General features: G+C 41.6%; 1 protein-coding gene across 4 annotated transcripts in view; it reads left to right on the top strand.

Annotated features, from left to right (window-relative positions):
* The window catches only part of UIMC1 (ubiquitin interaction motif containing 1), a 93,236-nt gene that overhangs the window by 46,981 nt on the left and 26,776 nt on the right, over positions 1-19,479 (top strand). For all 4 annotated transcript variants that reach the window (XR_009630787.2, XM_060765619.2, XM_060765620.2 and 1 more), the window contains exons 4-8: positions 2,505-2,629; positions 3,516-4,634; positions 8,492-8,556; positions 12,164-12,252; positions 13,687-13,766. Coding sequence is in view for 3 of the 4 variants with exons in the window: in XM_060765619.2 (XP_060621602.2) it covers positions 2,505-2,629; positions 3,516-4,634; positions 8,492-8,556; positions 12,164-12,252; positions 13,687-13,766 (1,478 nt within the window). In the remaining variant the exon portion in view is untranslated. The remainder of the gene's footprint in view (positions 1-2,504; positions 2,630-3,515; positions 4,635-8,491; positions 8,557-12,163; positions 12,253-13,686; positions 13,767-19,479) is intronic.

A 19,479-nucleotide genomic window follows, 5' to 3' on the forward strand; every position in this document is an offset into this window, starting at 1 on the left:
ATTTTATGCAACTGTATAAAACAAACTTCAGTTTAGTTAGTGGATAGTTAGGCTATCTAAACATCAATGTGTATACAAGACCACAAATTTCTACCTCATAGCCTTGCCTGGTTCCCGTCTACCTCACTTTGAATCCTGTGTGCCCAGATCTTGGACTACCTTTGGATCTTTCTGTAGAACTTGGTCTTTGCCAAAGGCTCTATCTTGGCATTGCTTGCCACAGAACAGGAATGCCTGTATATTCTTACTTGGGATCCATGTCAGTATTACAGAAGAATCAGAGCTAGTTAACAGCCTTCATACTGAGCATACAGAATTAAAACTCCGTTATGTCATGTGACTGTGGTTCAGTATAGTAATCTGCTTGGAGGTTATTCGAAACGCTGCTTCTTGAACTGTGGGTTTAATGGCTCAATGTTAGGGTCACAAAATTTTTTGGCATCAATAAAATGTTTCTGTACACCACCTATTTACACAAATGTGCAGTGTTTATAGTGGACTCTGTAGAAAATACTTCAGCTGTACTCTACAAAAAGAAAAATCAACCTGTTTAGCAAGCCTGATTTATTTTCACTAAATGTTTTTATATCTTTTTTATATGCCTATATCCTTGGTTCATGCAAGCATTTCTCAGGCAGAAAGAGGTTATGAGTGGAAAATTTTGAGAAGCCCTGCTTTAGAGGATGCTGAGGCAGTATCCTGATCCTTTTGGTGTACACATTTTTCTTATGAGAGCAGGAAGGGGATCTGACCAACTTCCATTACGTCTGGCAGATGGTCTTGTTTACATCTCCTATTGTTAGTTTCTTTTCCATTTTTCTGAATATAGCATTTTGAGTTTGGGTGCTCTTGTTTGCTTGAGAGTTATGTGAGAGAGGGCTTCTTGGAAAGAGATGCTCAGAAACAACTCACAGAGGTTTGACTGAAGTGTGTTTGAATGTATTCTTCACATCCTCAGAAAGTTGGGGGAGTTGCCAGAGTTGGTTTTTCATTCTGTTTTCCAGGCTTAGATATTTTTAGCTGAATAAAAGGAATGGGTCAGATCTCAGTGAATAGGCAGTGTTTTTTTCTAGAACAGCTTTTTTCTGTTTTCTGTTTTGATTGTTAAAATCAGTTGCACTTTTCAGGATGCCCTTGAAAATCATTTATGGAAGAACTTTATATAGGAAAGGAAAATCATTTAGGGAAGAACTTTATATAGAAAAGGTACCATAAAAAGTCTACATGGGCTTCTTAATAACAAGTCATGTTAGATGAACCTTATCTCTTCTTTTGATACCATTACAAGTTTGGTAGATGAAGGGAATGATGTGGCTGTAGCATATTTTGGTTTCGGTAAGGCTTTTCAATAAGGTCCATTTAGGTGGATTAGGAATTAGTTAATTGACCAAACCCAAAGAGTGCTTATCAACAGTTTCTACTCATCATAGAGAGAAGTGACCAGTGGGGTGCCATAGGGCCCAGTGCTGTTCAACATATTTATCAATGACTTGGACAGTTTTAACCTTCGTTTTTAATTTTTGTGGTGTGAAATTTTACTTTGGCATTTTAATGATGATATTTTTAATTATCTTTTAACTTAATCAAGTTTGAATGTATGTTACTTCACTATTATGGGAGTCTTAGGATAGTGATTATTGTCTATTTGTGCACGTTTCTGTTTTTGTTTTTAATGTTGATACGGTCAATGGACTAATCAATAAAGTTTGCTATGCTATGACTTGGACAGTGGTATAGAAGGCATGCTTATCAGATCTGCAGATGTCACTATATTGGAAGAGATAGCTAATACCCCAGAGGACAGGATCAGAATCCAAAATGACTGTAAGAGCTGGGCCAAAACTAATAAATGTTTACCATTTTGCATAGTTTGTGGGAGTTGGAGCCCCCAGAAAATAACTTTTCCAAGCTCTGCTTCTACCTTTTTCTATAAGTCTAGGAAAATGTTTCCCTATTACCTTTTTCTGCTTCAGTTTCATGTGACATTCTCATGGGAGCAAATCATTCTGAGGGGTTTTTGTTTTTTATTTGGTTAAAAATCATTGTTGAGCAGAAATAACTTCATTCTACCTTTTCAGCACATTATATCGTAGTGTAAAATATGCACAGTTCAGTGTTCAAAGACTACTCTTTTCCCCCTCTTGTAGTCTTTGATGCTGTGTTGCATGTAGAAGTACAAAACAGAGCCACTGGTGGGTGATTATGTGATAAAATGTTTCATTGTGATGAATTCACCTGAAGAGTCAAAGTTGAGATTTCAATGGGAACCTCAACTAAATGCCCTGACTTTGGTTCAGTGATTTGATATTTCACAAAATGCATTACTCTACATTTAGCAATTCTGTTCCAGTACTGAAGGTCCACAGCGAGGTAAGCGGAGATGTAACAGCTTTGATCAAATTTAGAGTTTTTTCCCCCTGTGAAGGTGAGTCCCCAGATCTCTTCTTCTTGCTATAAGAAGTACAAGTCCTCTGTTTCATGTCCTTTCCTCTTTCACTTTTTAGAAATGACAGAAGATGAGCAGTTTGCTCTGGCTCTAAAAATGAGTGAGCAAGAAGCCATGCAATTGAACTCCCAAGAGGAGGAGGAGGAAGAGCTTCTGAGAAAAGCCATTGCAGAGAGCCTAAGTGTAAGTGAACGAACATATTTGGATTGTTTAGAAATGCTAGTCCACGCTTTTTGCCCCACTCTGTTGTTCAAAAGGGGAATGGGGGGGGGGGGTAGTTTACCTCAAGATCCCACTTCATGTGTTAACCACATAGCAAGCACTGTATCACCCTACTTATATTTGAAATAAATACATAAGCCTTGATTTGCATTAGGATGGCTTTGCACTGGAAGGAAGGATGTAATTTTTCCCTGCAATTAATCAGTTATCTCGTGCTGTTCCTTACAAAGGGACTAAAAGAAAAAAGAAAAGAAAAGAAAAGCCTTTTAAAAATATGTCCTGTACTTGGGTGGGTTTCAAAAAGTAAGTAGATTATATGGTGGGAAGACCTTTCTCTTTCTCTACACAATGTGCATACATTCCTATTTGTATCTTTTTTTTTTTTAAGTGGGTGGGAGGGGAGTAAGAGAGTAATGCTATGGAGCTAACCAGAGCTTGGAGAAGGTTTTTGGACTTCAGTTTCCAGAATTCCCCTGATAGCATGGCTAGCTGTCCACAGAGATTGTGGGACATGTAATAAATTTTTTTCTTCTAAGCTTTGTATTTAACGTACAATGTAACCCAACATGACATTCCTGCTGGAATTCAAGTCATTCTTATGTACAGCATAAATATATCTGACAAGGTAGGCTCACAGTACATTTGCTAATTGTCACCATGCTAATAGACTCATTCATAGCTAATAGATAACTTCACCTTTAATTATTATTTTGTAGATTAGTGTGGAAATGTCCATTTATATCTCTTTCTGTGCAGAATAGCAGTCAGCTTGACTTCCTGATTAGGACTGTACATACTGTAAGGCAAATCACTTATCTTGTGTCTGTGTGTGTTTTCTCCCTTCTAGAGCTGCCAGCTTCCTGAGTCTTCTGCTGCAGCTGCTGTGCCTTTCCTTTCCCCAGCGCCAGGGTCTCCAGCACAAAGCCACCCAGCTGAGCAGGAGGATACTGAGCCCCTTGCAGCTATGCCGCCTTGCACCCACTCTCTTTGCTCCGGGTGCAGTTCTCTCTCACCCAGCAACCCAGATGATGAAAACGGACAGGCAGATGTCGCCAAGAGGCCCTTTGTAGTACTAACGAGGTTAAGCCAGGAGATCGTGGAAAGCTCGCAAGTGTCTAGTATAATTGTATCTCCAGGGAAGAGCCAGCCTTTTGCAAGGTCAAATGAAAACTCTTCCTCACCAGCAGGGAGCAGTTCCAGTGACACACTACTTACTCAAGGAGATGACATGCCTCTTACCTTGAGCCCCACTTTTCCCCAAAAGCCATCGGGCGTTTGGCCCCTGGTGCCTCAAAGACTGTTTTCAGGAAGGTGCAACAACCTGTCAAAGCCAACAAATGAGCCATTCCAGACTTGCTCAGAAAGAGACCCCCTTGCTGGTTGCTCACAAGCCGTGGAGAAAGTGCCTCAGGAGCCCAGCATCCTAGACCACCTTAACCATCAGGACTCTCACCTTGAATATCAGTTTGGGCCCAGCAAGAAGACATTTCTTTCTAGTGAGCTTGAGTCTAAAAACACACCAGTTTATTCACTTCATATGACTGATAAGGAATCGCCAAAAGAAGAAAAAGACACGGTGCACTATTACTGGGGTGTTCCCTTCTGCCCGAAAGGCATCGATCCCAACAAATACACCCAAGTTATTCTGTGCCAGCTTGAAGTTTACCAGAAAAGCCTGAAGCAGGCTCAGAGGCAGCTCCTGCAGAAGAAGGCCTTTGGAGAGCCTGTGGTTCCCAACTCATGTTCCTTGAGGCAAAGTGAACATGGAAAGGAGGAGGAGCTTTTTAGGAGAAGGGAAAGTACAGATGAGCAGGAAGGCGGTGATGCTGATGAGAGAAAGGAGCCAGAGCGTGCCGTCTGGCTTCGATCGTCAACAAATGGAGAGATTAACAAAAAAACAGAGGAGAACGTGAGGCAGGCAAGAAATTCTGACAGTGATGATCAGCCAACAAGTGGCTCTTCACAGGTAAATTTGCTCTGTTCTTCTTGTCTAAATAAAGATGGGAGTGAGAAGTTTTACGTTGTGGATTTGGCACAGAAGGCAAATGAGAGATAGATATCTGTCTAATTTGCAGTAGATATCTGTTTCCTAGATATCTAATAATAGCAACAAGTCTCATTTATCCCTGCTTTGCTAAATAAGGTAACTAAAACAGAATGCATTGGAGAAAAGCAGGAATAGTGACATTTAATTGTTGAGAAGTTCTACTAGAGCTTCGAAGAGTTTCATTTTTAAGCTGTCACTTCCAAAATCACCAGCAAGTTTGTGGAATTCTGGAGGCTGTAATCCAAAAAGGAAATTTCTGTCCATTCTCTAGAGCAGGACTGGACAAACTTTGGCCCTCCAGGTGTTTTGAACTCCCACCATTCCTAACAGCCTTAGGCCCCTTCCTTAAGCGGCTGAGGGGGAAAAGAAAGGGGCCTGAGGCTGTTAGGAATGGTGGGAGTTGAAGTCCAAAACACCTGGAGGGCCAAAGTTTGCCCAGGCCTCCTCTAGATCTAGGAAGCAGTGGCTGGTTTTCATATGTAAATCTTAATTTTCTTGCTGGACAGATGATATGATGTGACAGGGAGGCTTTTATCCTGCACATTGTGGCATATGCAGACAGGGCAAAAATAAATATATTGCTCTTGCTTTAAATGTTTTTGGAATCTAACATGTTATCACCAGCCAGGTGGCCACTAGGTGCCGCTGTGTGTCTCATTTTGAGAGCCTGCTAAGCTCTCGGTCATAGCTGCTGCTTTAAACAGATTGCTAGTCAGATGAAGTATTTATTGCTGCTGTATTTTAGGTTTGTGTCAGCCTTTTCCAACCCTCATTTTTCATAATGACTTCACTGCTAGATCATTGTATAACTTTATCTTCTTTCTGACTGAAGTTCAACCTTGTTGTTACTATTTTCAAGTGTATTTGATTGTTTACCCTAGTGATGGAAAGATACTTAACTTGTTTTGTGATATTTATATTCTGTCTTGTAATATTGAACACTCGGAGGAAAAACTGTCATGTCTGCATTTTCTTTGAGAAGGGAAAGTGCAGTGCAGCCTATGCTTTAGGTCTCAACATTTTGAAACAAGGAGGGCTATATTTAAACACACCTTAAAGGTGACCTGTGAAGGAGAAAGTGTTGGACTGGTGCCCTGAATTTTTTTGTGGGGGCGGGAGTTAGCTCATTTATAATAAGCAGAGATGACCCGGCCTGATTTGTGTCAAAGCTGTTTTTGTCTGCTTGCCTCCGTTGTCAGAAATGCAAGCCTTATTTAACCTGGAAGATTTTGTGGCAGGTGAAATGCTGATGAAAATCTCGGAAACCCCAAGGGACCTGATAGCACCAGCAGCTGAGAGAAAACACTTGCTATGGCCCCTGCTAGGATTTAATGTTAATCCCTAATGAATTCCGGGAAGAAGGAGCATCTTAACGAGACAGATTCAGTGCATCCCCTTTTCCTTCTTCCTTGAGAAATGTGAGCTTCTACTGCACAAGTCTCAAGCAGTCTTCCAGCAAAAATGGGAAGTAATAGACGTGACATTTAAAATGGCTCTAGGGCCATGGGAAACAAATGGAGTTATTGGGGCAGCCTGAAAATACAATTAAAATGTAAAAAGCTCACATTCCAAGTAATAAACATGCACTAAAACACTGTAAAGGTAGAGCTTCAGCTGAATCTGATAATATGCTTTGCGGCAGGTGATTTTTAACACCCCTTTTTTTTCTTCCACCTGTAATAGAATATGAAGCTGATGGGAGGTAATTCAAAGGCCACTTGCCCATGTTGTAAGACTCATTTGAGCACTCCATTTTCCTTTGCCAAAATTACCTAGCAGAATTTTCTGTCATTGTTCCAAGCACCCTTTGTATTGACAGTGGTAGAAGCCCTAAAGTATTTAAGGTGCCAAAGTGCCTCCATAGTTATTCAGGCCAAGCAACTTCTTTCCTATTCCACCCCCCACCACACACACTCAGCAGCTTGCCTTCCTGAGCCACTTGTTGATTGTGTAGCATATATGGTTGCATTGGTCTTCATTTGGGTTGTGAAATTTGTGTTATGCTTTTCCTGATGGTTTGAGTTGCTGCCAAGCCCGCTTGACTAGGCCCCCTGTGTCTGCTGAATTGCAAAGCTGTTAATAAAGGCAGTAACTACAGTTTCTTCTTTGTGGTCTCTGTGAATTACACAATTGGGTAATCTGTATAGAAGCACAGCACTGTTCATAATCCACAATGTTATGTGAATTCACAGATAACCACTCGAAGAAATACAGTTACAGATAAGCAACCTGTCCTTCCTTCAGGTTTTCCTTTATGATTCCTTGTTCGGTTGTGTTTCAGAGGAATGCATCTGAAATGATCACAGTTCATGTGCGACCCTGCAAACCCTCCTCACTGTTCTTCAAAAAGGGAATGCATGCCCCTGTTGTCTGTTTAGGTGAACATTTGTCATGATTCATTGTTCAGAATTGGACTGAAATGAATTGTTCTAGGAAATGTGATCTACTGAAAACAACTTCCTGGTGGCACAGTGGGTTAAACCGCTGAGCCGCTGAACTTGCTGACCGAAAGGTTGGTGGTTTGAATCCAGGGAGCAGGATGTGCTCCTGCTGTTAGCCCAGCTTCTGCCAACCTAGCAGTTCGAAAACATACACATGTGAGTAGATCAATAGGTACTGCTTCTGCAGGAAGGTAACAGTGGTCCATGCAGTCATCCTGGCCACATGACCTTGGTGGTGTCTACGGACTCTTTGACTTAGAAATGGAGATGAGCATCAATCCCCAGTTGGACACGACTAGACTTAATCTCAGGGGAAACTTTTACCTTTACCTTTTACTGAAAATAGCATCTTATATGTTTCGTTTGTCTTCATTCTTATACCTTGTAAATGCAGGAGAATATTCTGCACATATAAATTTCTCTATCCATATTATGGTAAAGTACTCTCTGTGAATTTCTCTATCCATATTATGGTAAAGTACTCTTCCTGTAACTGAGGTATGCAACTTGAGTTACAGGAAGCAGAGCCCCACAGCTCACGGTCATTTTTTGTTCTGACCTGCAGTTTGCCAGATTTTCACAAGGAGCAAATAATATTGTGTTCCTTGTGACTAAATACGATTGCTTATTTCTTAGCTTGGCTCTCTTTATGGATTTGAACTTGCATGGTGTTCTCGTTGCTGAACAACTACCATAATTATCAGAACTGCATTTATGGATAATTGGTTACAGTGTTGGTTATGGTGGGGCAATTGTGCTGGCAGCAGAGGCATTTATTTCTCCTGCCCCAGGTTTCAGTCTTGCCCTGTTGAGGTGTTTTTCATCATTTCCTTTGAGGCATCAGAATTGCAGTGAGGTACACTTTGTACTGAACAGGTGGACAAAAACAGTGAGGAATTATCCATCGGGGCAGGGAAGATGGCTTCAGGAACAGAATAACTTGATGGAAATTATCTTCATACAAACTGTCTTGTAAAGCTCTGTGTGTGAGGGAGTGAAAGTGGAGAGGAGGGAGGACATGTTGTATCTGTCTCTTTTTCAGGACGTGGCTCTACTCATTTGCTTGTACCCTTAATTTTTTTTCTTGCTCTTGAGGTCTGAGGATTTACAAGACAGTGCATTTTGGTTTGCTTTGCTCTATCCTTGTTCAGTGGTATACTGTGGAAATTGTTGTTTTCTATCCAAGACAGCTTAGATTTTTAGGCATAGAGACTCCTTAAAAATATTTTTGATCCCCCAGATTCGCCATTTCTGTGGAATAATTTATATGATAACTGCATAAGTGCACCAGTTATAGTGATAATGCGTATTTATTACTATTTTCTCTCTGCTTAGGCCTCCCAAGTGTTGTTTGCAGAAGATGTGCTTGAAGAGAGAGAGCCCATGCAGATAACACAGAGGTAGGTAGGCACATATCAAAGCAAAGCTTGGTCATAGTGGCCTCACCTGCTTCCTTTGGAAGCTATAGCATAGTTGTTCTTGTCTATACATAGGTCTATTGTCTACTACAAATTATACTTACTTTATGTTGAAGTGTGGTAATGGGGAGAATATTCTTGTTTACTCATTGATCAAACTGTGGTGTGTGACTCTGGACCTCCATTCGATCTTCTCTTTTGAGATTATGGTAATACATCATTCTTTCATTATTTCCTAGTAAAGGAATATAGCTCAGTCTTTATAATGTAAAGTGCAAAGTAGTTTGCTACTGTCCTTGGCCTAAAAAGCTGACAGCTTATATCACAAAACCATCAACTTTTTTTTCATGTCAGAAGCGACTTGAGAAACTGCAAGTTGCTTCTGGTGTGAGAGAATTGCGGGTTGCAAGGATGTTGCACAAGGGGATGCCTGAATGTTTTGATGTTTTACCATCCTTGTGGGAGGCTTCTCTCATGTCCCTGCATGGGGAGCCAGAGCTGACAGAAGGAGCTCATCCGCACTCTCCCCATTTATCTCCCGTCCTGCCGGCACAAGGATTTAACCCATAGTGCCACCATCAACTGAAAACTGTGGAAAGACGAGTAACAGCGGTAAACCTACAGAATCCCAATGGGTGTCCAGTATGGTGTAGTAGTGTTTAAGTGTGTGTGTTTCTTTGAAGAGGCAAGAACAGAAGAGAAAACCAAGAAAACACATCCAAATAGCAACACCACATTTCTCTCCTTGAGATTGCGAACAGTGTTCCAGGAAATCCAACGCTTAGTTGGGAAGCTCCAAATCCTGTTTGTTTGAGATGTTTAAATAACAGGATTGGGACTGCTGCTGTTGCCTCCCCACATTTGGGTGCTTGTAGCCTTCTTTGGCAAGGCCCAGTACTATGACTGTTTGTCCGATACTGCCTGGGAGGACTGGCTCCTTAAAGTTTCCCAAAGCAGGGGCCACAGGGTTGAATGGCTAGCAGTGGAAATCAGGAAATGAAGGAAACAGCAGGGGGTAGGACATATGGGGGTAAATCATGAAGTAATTTTCCAGGAAAGTTTCTATAACTGCTGCTTACCCACAAGTCTAGCTCTAAAAAGTTATTTTATCCTCAAGTTAGCCTTCCCAGGTTTTATAATTAAAATGCTCATGTTGTGAAGTAACTGTTTTTCTCTGTCTGGTGGCTTCCTTTCTCATTGATCTAACAGTATTTTGTTTGAATGCTCATTGAGGGAGCAAGCAGGCTGATGTGATGGGTGTTCCTATTCTTCAGTAAGGTAAACCGTACTGAAGAGTATGTAATATAATAACTAGGACATCACTTTCACCATTGTGAGTATAAGCTGAGTTGAGAGATTCAAGTGTGAATCCCTTTTCTTGCGATTGCAGTCTGTCAGGAGGTTCTGTGACCGAGTGGAAAAGAGAGATGAAAATAATGGCCTTGCTTCCTCATCAAGTTATAATATTGCAAGTAGTGAGTTGTCCAGGCAACTGCAGCAAGGTTCAATTTTCACCACTCTAATAGGTTGTCGTCCTTTGGTTTTGACTCCAAATGGTCTGTAAATCCAACTCAGGGGTAACTAGAAGTCATTTCCAGGCTTGTAGCTCTCTGATGTTTTTGATCTGTTTTCAGCCCGTTTCCTTATTTCAAAGGAAAATTTGGGGAATTTATTTCAGTGGTCAATATTATTCCAGGTCCATTTTAATTTTAACCCTTTAAAGAGAGAGTTTTTGTCTCCCAAATGGGAATGTTGGGCAGACTTTGGAGCTACAAAATGAAAGATTTGGCACCACATATAACAGTGGTTCTCAACCTTTGGGTCTCCAGATGTTTTGGCCTTCAACTCCCAGAAATCCTAACAGCTGGTAAACTGCCTGGGATTTCTGGGAGTTGTAGGCCAAAACACCTGGGGACCCACAGGTTGAGAACCACTGACATATAGTCTGTGGGCAGCACTTTCTCTAGTCCTGCATTAGCTGATGCTCGATAGAAAAGATTCTTTATCTCCAATCAAAGGCACGTGAAAACAGAGCAAGGCTTCTGCACTTAATGCCTCTTCCATTTTCTCCTCAGAGTCTGGGTGACAGTATGTGTATAACCCTTCTGACTGAATTAGATGCTGTTTACATTTTTCAAGCCCCAAACAGGGTTGATGGCGTATAGTTCACTTGCCAAACGATGGCCCTGGGAACATCCGATGCAGCTAGTGGCTGCCCTCGTCAGGCTGCTAGGATCAAGATTGACCATTACATGCTGTGACATCTAACTTCATCAGACAGCACATCTGCTTTAAGATGACAGTCACTACCGTATTCACATTTTTGTGCACATTAAGTATGGCCATCTGGCAACTGGCAGCTTGCCCAGTAGAGCCTTGTGCACACATCCTGGTCAGTGGGTTTTAGATGCTATTCAGTTCTTATGCTGCTGGAATAATTTTGGAAGCAGCTTTCACCAAAGAGGTCTTCTTCAACCCTGTGGGCCACTCAGTTTTGTTGCTTCCTGTGTTGTGGAAAGTACATTAGACGGAGGTTTTAATAAATGATTATATGCTTTGTTACTAAGAGATAGTTGGTGTAGCAAGCAATGCGGGCTGACTTCAAATTGATTAGCCCATTTTATAAATGTCACAGCAAATTGTTTAGCATGAAGCCTTTTGAAGCGAGTCTTGATGGTTTACACAGAGTAAGCTGTGCTCAGCTTGGGCTCGTAACAAATGCTTTGAGATGGTTTATTTAGAGAGAGAATGAGAGAAGTCACTTGTGGTTTCCCATCAGGATTTTCTTATTTATCATAAATCTATGGTGGCTGTTCCTGGCTCTCTGAGGATCACATCTGATTTTAATAAATCTTGCCTTTTGTCAGTACTGGGATTTGTGCTTTTCAAGTTTGTGCTTGCATACTTGATCAATCCAATCGAAGAACCACACTGAACTCTTGAGGGTGTCAGGTTGACAATGTCACATGGAACAACTGGTATTTTCCTGTGATGTGGAAGGTTATTCTATGCAGAGAAAATGGTGGCACTGGAAGGTCGGAATGAGAGGAGCCAGGTACAGATAAATGCTACTCGAAAGACATGCTCTGTTTGTGTTGGAAGGACTTTGCTGTAGGGAAGGTTTGAGTTGTGTCAAATTCCTACTGCTTCAGAGAGCTGTGTGCAGTGATGAAACAGGGGGGAAATTAACAGTAAGGATAGAAGAAAGAAGAGTGTGGTGTCAGACAGATCTCCGCCCCTTCCTGCTCCAAGGAGTTCCTCACCAGGGATAGGATTATTCTGCTACCTACTGTACTCTTGTGCCCAAGAACAGAAAGCATCAAAGAAGCTTTTGCAGGTCTGAGTAGAAATTCCAGTTTCTCTTGTATGACACAGTGACCCTTTCTTTTGCTTTTAGAAAGTAAGTGTCTAGAGAAGAAGGGTTTCTCCGTCGTCTCATTGTTTGGGAGAATTCTTTCAAGCCTGCGCCTTCCCTTTCTAGCTTCTTTGCCTCCCCTTGTTGGAGAGCTGGATCTCCCAGGACTGCATCTGATTTTCACAAGCTTGCATGTTGTGACACTGGTTTATTATGTTGTTTGTGTTTTGATAGCATTTCTGCCTTGACCCCCCTGGACAGTAAGAGAAGTCCAGACATTTCCACAGAGAATCGTGCTGAGGAAGAGATCACCGTTTGCCCTGGTATGGACACCGTTTACAATTCACTCCCAGTCCTGAGTCAGGAAGGTCACATCCTCTCAGGCAATCAAGTTCCATGGGTTTTTAAATATTGCAGTCTCATGTATCTGAAGTGGGTGAAGTCAGTGCTTAGGAAAAGACTTAAGAAAACCAAAAGTCACATGTGCTCCCTTGCAGTCTTGTTTTTGCATTTCTTGCCTCTGCTCAAAGAAAACAGTCCAATCAACTCCCTTCATACCCTTTTCACTTGGCAGCAGCCCCGATGGCTTCTCTGAGAAACAGTAGCTCCCTCCCCCAACTTTTTTGGAGCTTCCTATGAAGCTCCATAAAAGGATGGTGCCATCATGCTGGTACTGCTGGCCTGCTTTCTGTTTTCTTTTCTATTTTGATACCTGACTGAGCACAAGAGTGAGCATCACCTGCCAAGCTGCTTTGTTTTGTCCTAGTACCACTTAGGTAAATATTTTATGGCAACTATTATTTCTTAGGGACAAGGACACTTGAACTTGTACTTCAGAAACTGAATGAAACCTTTTTTCTCTCTGGTTGAGCAGATGAGCTTTCTTCCCTTCCTTCTGTAACAAGGTGTTTAATGAAGCTTCAGTGCACTGCTAACTGTTAGGACAGATCAGGGCACCAACCCCAGCTGTGACAGGAGGGCTACCTAGCAAGAAATCAGTGGTCCCCACCCGCTGGCTCTTTGATGGTAGTCCTGAACAATGCATGTTTTTTTCCTTAGTTCAAAGCAAATCAGTTATACAGCAGTGCTTATAAATCCATCTGCCTTAGGCATACATTTTCAAAATCATGCTAGGGTGAAAGGAACATTCTTACATTCAGTAAGCAAGAAAATTGTTCAAGGTTAAATTGTTCTCTTCCAAACCCAATCTGATTTTGAAATGTATTTTTCTAAAGCAAGCTCTTTTTTGTCGTTGTCACATCTCATTCAGGAACAGGTTTAATTGTGAGGTTCTCTGCAGGAGGCTGGATGAGGTTTTTATTGTTGATAATAACTGAGGGGTGGCGTTCTCAGGGTACAAAGAAAAGGCAAGCTGTAGAGCAAAACAATAGGTGTGTGACCTTTCTCCTGAGAGGGAGGGCTGGCTCTTGTGATGTGCTGTTCACCAGCAAAAACCTGACCTGAGATGCAGCCTACACATCCTATTGATTTGTGTTCCCCATTAAGCTGAAGAGCACCAGTGGATTTATCCACAGATTCCTATGCTATAGCTTTAAACTTCTACCCCAGCTACGTTGTTGCACATTGTCTGCTAACATTTGTGACAAGTCTAAAAAATGTTTAGAAACTGTGAAGACACTGTAAAGCAAATGGGATAAGTTTTATCAGCTAGTGTGGAATGTGCTGCGGGGTTGGAGGGGGGCTTGGAGAATCGGGAGGGGCTGGGCTGCTGCTAACATGGAAGACTTCTATTGCAGAGACCCAGCCGAGTCCATCGCAAGCTATCGAGCCCGAGAGCAGAGAAATCCATTCATCCAGCAAAGATGTCTCTCTGCAGGTAAGCAAATCCCTAAGGGATAACAGCCAGTGGAGCGTCTGGAATGCAGAGTCTCGTTTCCTGCCTGTCTTCCAAAATGAGCTGCGTTGCAAACAATATAGCCTGGTAGGAAGTATTTGTGCAGGAATACATGTGTGTATATGTGTGTGCTATCAATGGGTCTCCTCTTTGTCCCCCCTCCTTTTGTCAACAGTTCTTCCCAGTAATTTCTGTTGCACCATCTCAGCGACCGTGGACTTGGCACCTTTGTTAGTTGAAAGGATTGGTGTTCTTTTCTCACATTTGTCATCTTGCACACAACACCTATCAGTGTGTGCTACATGGGAGGTGGTGTGAGCTGAAGGACCCCATTCGGCCCTGCTTAGGAGAGGGACTTAGCTGCTTGTCCCCAAAGCACACAACTCTGACTGAACAAAGGACTTACAAACATGTTGGCAAAACTGACTTCACAGTGTGCTTAAACTTCAGTTGTTGGTTCTTTTCCAACCTTTGAGGGAGGAGGTAGCATGTGCACTTGCTCAAGAAGGGCATAGACAGAGTCTCATAATATCCTGTCACTGTTCTGAATGCAACTGTTTTGAAATTGCCACAGTATTTCTATGAGCTATTCAGGTATCCAGAGTCTTGCTTTACCAATCACAGACAAGAAATACTTCCTGTGATTGCCTCCTCATCACCCAAAGAATGTTGTTGTCTACTTTTCCTTCCTATATCACCATACTTGTTCAGCAGTCACCATACAACTGTCACAACAGTGACATCTGACTTCAGCTGCTGTTTCTGGGAAAGAGACCTATTTAAGTTGCAGTTTAAGGGGGAGAGCAGTGTCAAAGGCATTTCCAATACGGTTTTGACAGGGTATATGAATACAGCTGAACTGAAGAAGGCTTGACAAGAACAGCCATATGTAAAAAGCCATTTTTAGATTCTTCTGGCTGTACGAGTTATTTTTCTGCAATAAGGCAACTGTTACATGTAAAAGTGGCTTTGCATTGTCACAGCTATTTTAATAAACCTGGTTTCTTCTCGAGGACATATTTCAGGGAGTATGACAATGATGCAATGTTTTCATGATGGTTGCATAAAAGGAAGGGTTTTCTGACACAAACAATAAGATGGTCTGGGTTGTTGTAGGTTTTTCGGGCTATGTGGCCATGTTCTAGAAGCATTATCTCCTGATGTTTCGTCTGCATCTATGGCAGGCATCTTCAGAGGTTGTGAAGTCAGACCTCACAACCTCTGAGGATGCCTGCCATAGATGCAGGCAAAATGTCAGGAGAGAATGCTTCTAGAACATGGCCATATAGCCTGAAATACCTACAACAACCCAGTGATTCCAGCCATGGAAGCCTTTGACAATAAGATGGTCTGTTATATTTTTACCCATGGTTTGGGAGAGGGACATTTGTCTTCAAACAACTACCCAGACAAATAGAAAAAGATAGATCCTCTAGACGTGGTAATACATCACTAGCTATTTCCATGCTTTGAGAAGTTACTTTTTGAGACTACAGCTCCAAGCATCAGCCAGCAAGTACAACTTATGGTTATACTGGCTAAAGTATTCTGTGAGTTATAATCCAAGAAAGGTATCATTTGCAAGCTCTGGTTGTAATTTGGATGAGCAAAAAGACTGGAGTGATGTAACAGGTCTTGACCCCCTGTTCTTAACACAAAGAAGAAAAGTACTTCATCTTGGATGGCTCAGTGGTAACTGGGAGGTAAGCCATGCACCAGCCAGCCTAATTTCCTGTTCAAAAAATGTTGTCCACATTAGTGGTGCCTCTGCTGCTGCCCCATGGGTGTGAGGATCCCTGTTTGAGTAGACAAAGCCTCGGTTGCTCAGGGCATCTCTTCCTGCAAACATTATGGGATGGTGCTGCTTTTCCCTTTGCTGGGTGGGCAGTCAGTCATGCGGTTAAGGCTTCTCTCAGGGCTTGTCAAAAGCCATTCGGGAGGAGGCGGTTGACAAGTGTTGCTACACATTGCTGCATTTACATTTACAATGAGTTATTTACTGTGGGAGCGTAAGCAGTTTATTTGGACACCTGGTATTTGGAAAAGATGCGACTGGCAACGCCGTATAAAGTGGAAATGGGAAGGAGCACAAAGAAAGCGAGCGAGCAAGCGAGCACTTCACATCTTTGCATGTGTCATCTTATTAGGGTAACACTGATTTGATCACAAGATCTTCATCTTTGGCATGGTTCATTTTGTGCTTGATCTGTCTTCATGACACACCACAGCATCATAGCACTTAATGAGATGTAGCAGTGCCAAGATGTGAAATGCCCAGGAAGATTTGTTGTTATTGTGGTTGTAATAGTAGCTGCAGTGTAGCTGAGCAATTGCAGAAGTCTCAGGCGGATTCTTCCCCCCTTGGGCTCAAATCTCTGCAGAAAATTATTTTGTGTAGGTTTTTGCATGCAGAATTCTTGTTGGTTCATGCAATTTGGTACTGATCAGCTGTCAGCGGGGAATTTGGCACATTAGAGATTGGTCCTTTTCAAAAACAACCAATCATACACCCACCCACCCACACATACAAACAGTTTTCAATCAGTCAATGAAATTCCTCACATAGAATTGGGTTCATACTTGACAATGTAGATTCTATAATGAAGCTGCTAAGCAACAGGCCTACATAATGGAGACTACTCATGGAACAAAACATGAGGCCTGCCTAAGCCGTCAGTCAAGCTACCTCTAGTGATGGTTTCCTTGGAACTGCACAGTTAGTAAGGACAAAAAGTGTGTATAAGAGATTATGTCTCCTAGTTTCACCCCAATCAAACTTCTTATTTTAGATTATTCCATAGGTCCCATTTAGCTAGTTTAATGTTTAAACAGACATTGAATGCTTCTGGCAAATCTTCTTTGCTTTAAATGTTTAGAAACCCTTTGGGTAGACTGACACTAGGTAGAAGACTTCCGGTTTGAAAATGGCAGTTGTCAGCCTCGGGCCTTTACAAATATAAATAGCTTAAGACAGAGTCCCTGCATTTCATAGAGAGGCATTGGCTGTGACTCGGAAACTCTGCTGGAGATAGGAAATGGGTGAGATTAATAACATGTAGATAATAGTGCTTAGCTTTCTTCCACAAAAAGCCAAGAAAGAGCTCAGCTGAGTTTTTCTTTCATTCTAAATCCCTGCCATAGAACTGGAGGCTACTTTTTTTGATTCAGCACATTTTTCATACACAAACTAAGAAGACATAGAATGGCCCTTCATACATATTGAAAGGATCTGCTATGTCTCTGTCTTGTATTTGTAGGATGGGATGGGTATTGTACTGGGCCTGAATTAGGGAGATAGGTCAAATCTCCCAGCTTGCCAGGAACCTGATAGAGTAGCCTTGGGCAAATTTCTCAACATGACCTGCTAAACTATGCACTAACTTAACCATTGACCCTTCTTAAGCTTAAGCTCTTTGGGAGTAAATGTTCAGGTTGGTGGAAGTGTCTCGTCAACCAAGAAACCTGGAGCCTCCATGAAAGCAGTATTCTCTTTCTTCTGATTTTTTTTCTAACATTTTCAACTATTATTTAGATACAGTTACAGATAGATTTCTCAATGGAACTAAGTCAAGAAGCCTTGGAAACATCCTCCCTTTTTAGAGTCATATAGTTCTGATTGCCAGCTGTTAAGGACAAACAGGAAGGCTAGCTATCTCTGCCCTGCCCTATTTGCCTTTAACAGTGTCTAACAAGTTATTCAATTGTTGAATTAGTTGGGTATTTGATAAAGGACCATTCTAACAACTACTATGTTAGACTACACAAAGAAGCTATTGAAATCCACAAGCATGTAGACAATTTCAGCAGAAAGGAGAAAACCATGAAAATGAACAGAATCTGGCTACCAGTATTTAAAAACTCTAAAATCATCACAGTAAATAAAGAACAACACTCAGAAAACGGGGGAATTCCAGATATGTGTCTATCAAGGCCAGCTAACACCTCCTAACAAAGGATTCTCCCAGGCAGTAACCAGCCAGCTTTGAAACTGCAAGGCCATTCAATGCTAATCAAGGTGGCCATTTGCAACATTCACACTTTCCTCAAGCAGACAAGAGTTCTTTCTTCCACCCTGGATATTCCACAGATATATAAACCTCACTTGCCTAGTTTCCAACAGATCCCTCAGCCTCGGAGGATGCCTGCCATAGATGTGGATGAAACGTCAGGAGAGAATGCTTCTGGAACATGGCCATATAGCCTGGAAAACTCACAGCAACACAGAAAACATTGCTGGATCAAACTGAGTGGTTATCTGTTGCACACAGTGATTTGTCAGAACTTACTAGGAAGCCCATAGTAGGGTAGCAGCATTCCTTTATTGGTTGTCCCCCAATTGGTTTAATAACTGTGGAGCAATTCTTATGTTCTTAGCTTTCACTGTTTCCAGCTTTGGGATCATGCAAGTATTATAGAATAATGTTTGTGTATGTGTCCTTAGGTCACTATCACTGTATGGCTACCATATGCATTTCATAGAGTTTTCTTGGGTCAGGCATCTTCAGAGGTGGCTTTGTCAGTTCTTCCTCTGAAATATAGCTTACAGCACCTACTGTCCCTTGACTGTCTTCCATCCAAGTACTAACCAGGGCTGGCCTTGCTTAGCTTCCAAAATCAGATGGGATATTGTACTTCTAGTGTAATTAGCAGAGGAGTACCAAAAAGAAATATTGCTAAGAGACAACTAGAAAATTTTCAAAAGGCAAAACTGAGACAACGGGAACAAAACACAAACTACTGTATAAGGAACATAAAATAGTGTACTTAAAACATGTACATATAAACATATAATTCTATGTCAGGATATAAGGCTTAATTATCAAAGTTCATTTCTCAAACCCTTTGTCAACGGACAAAATGAGATAGTTTTTCACATCTTACAAATATAAGATATGTTCAGAATACTGCTTTCTTAGTAGGCTGTTTATATGGGGAAGATTTTGTACCTGCATATGTAAATTGGTTTTCTCAATTAGTGGCTCTGATAAGCAGAATGACTACATTTCAGTATCTGTACATACAGATTTGAGCCCAGCTGGGAGTCCACAAGGAGGCCATATGCAAGCAAATGATGCTTAAAACCCAATCTCTTGCCCACAAGGAAACATTATTGAATAGAAGTATGATCAAAGGACTTGTTGAAAATGCTTGCAATACACATTCTGTTGCAACAGTTGTCTCGGTTTGATACCTTTTTCTTTGTATTCAGATACACTATCAACATTCAAAAACCACTCAAAAGACATGCCCAAATTCAAGTGCAACACCGATCTCATCACTATGCATGCACATGTGTTCCTGTCATGCCCTTGATATAGCATTGACTCTAGCCATCCATGAGGATGAGGGCAGCATCCTCTTACCTCATAGGGATGTACACTCTGAAAGCAGTACTGGCCCTGGGGATTGACAGAAATCTGTGTTTGTAATTTCTGTCAGTTGGTTTTAGTTTTTTGTTTACTGACACTCTTACTTTCTCAGTTTATGATTGTTTTACACTTTCCCAGGGGAATCATGGTGGTTTTGCAGGTTAACTTCATTTTAACTAGAACACATGGATCTCCAAGGGAGCCTCATGGCGATTTGGGAGGGCAGGGAGCCTTTGAAGTAAGCCTTAGATATTAGTACTGTAGCGCTCACTCATCAGAACAAGCAGAGTTCTTTGGCTGTTTGGAAGGAATAAAAACTGATGCTG

This window comes from Anolis sagrei, chromosome 2 (genome assembly GCF_037176765.1).
Source record: "Anolis sagrei isolate rAnoSag1 chromosome 2, rAnoSag1.mat, whole genome shotgun sequence".
Lineage (NCBI taxonomy): Eukaryota > Metazoa > Chordata > Lepidosauria > Squamata > Dactyloidae > Anolis > Anolis sagrei.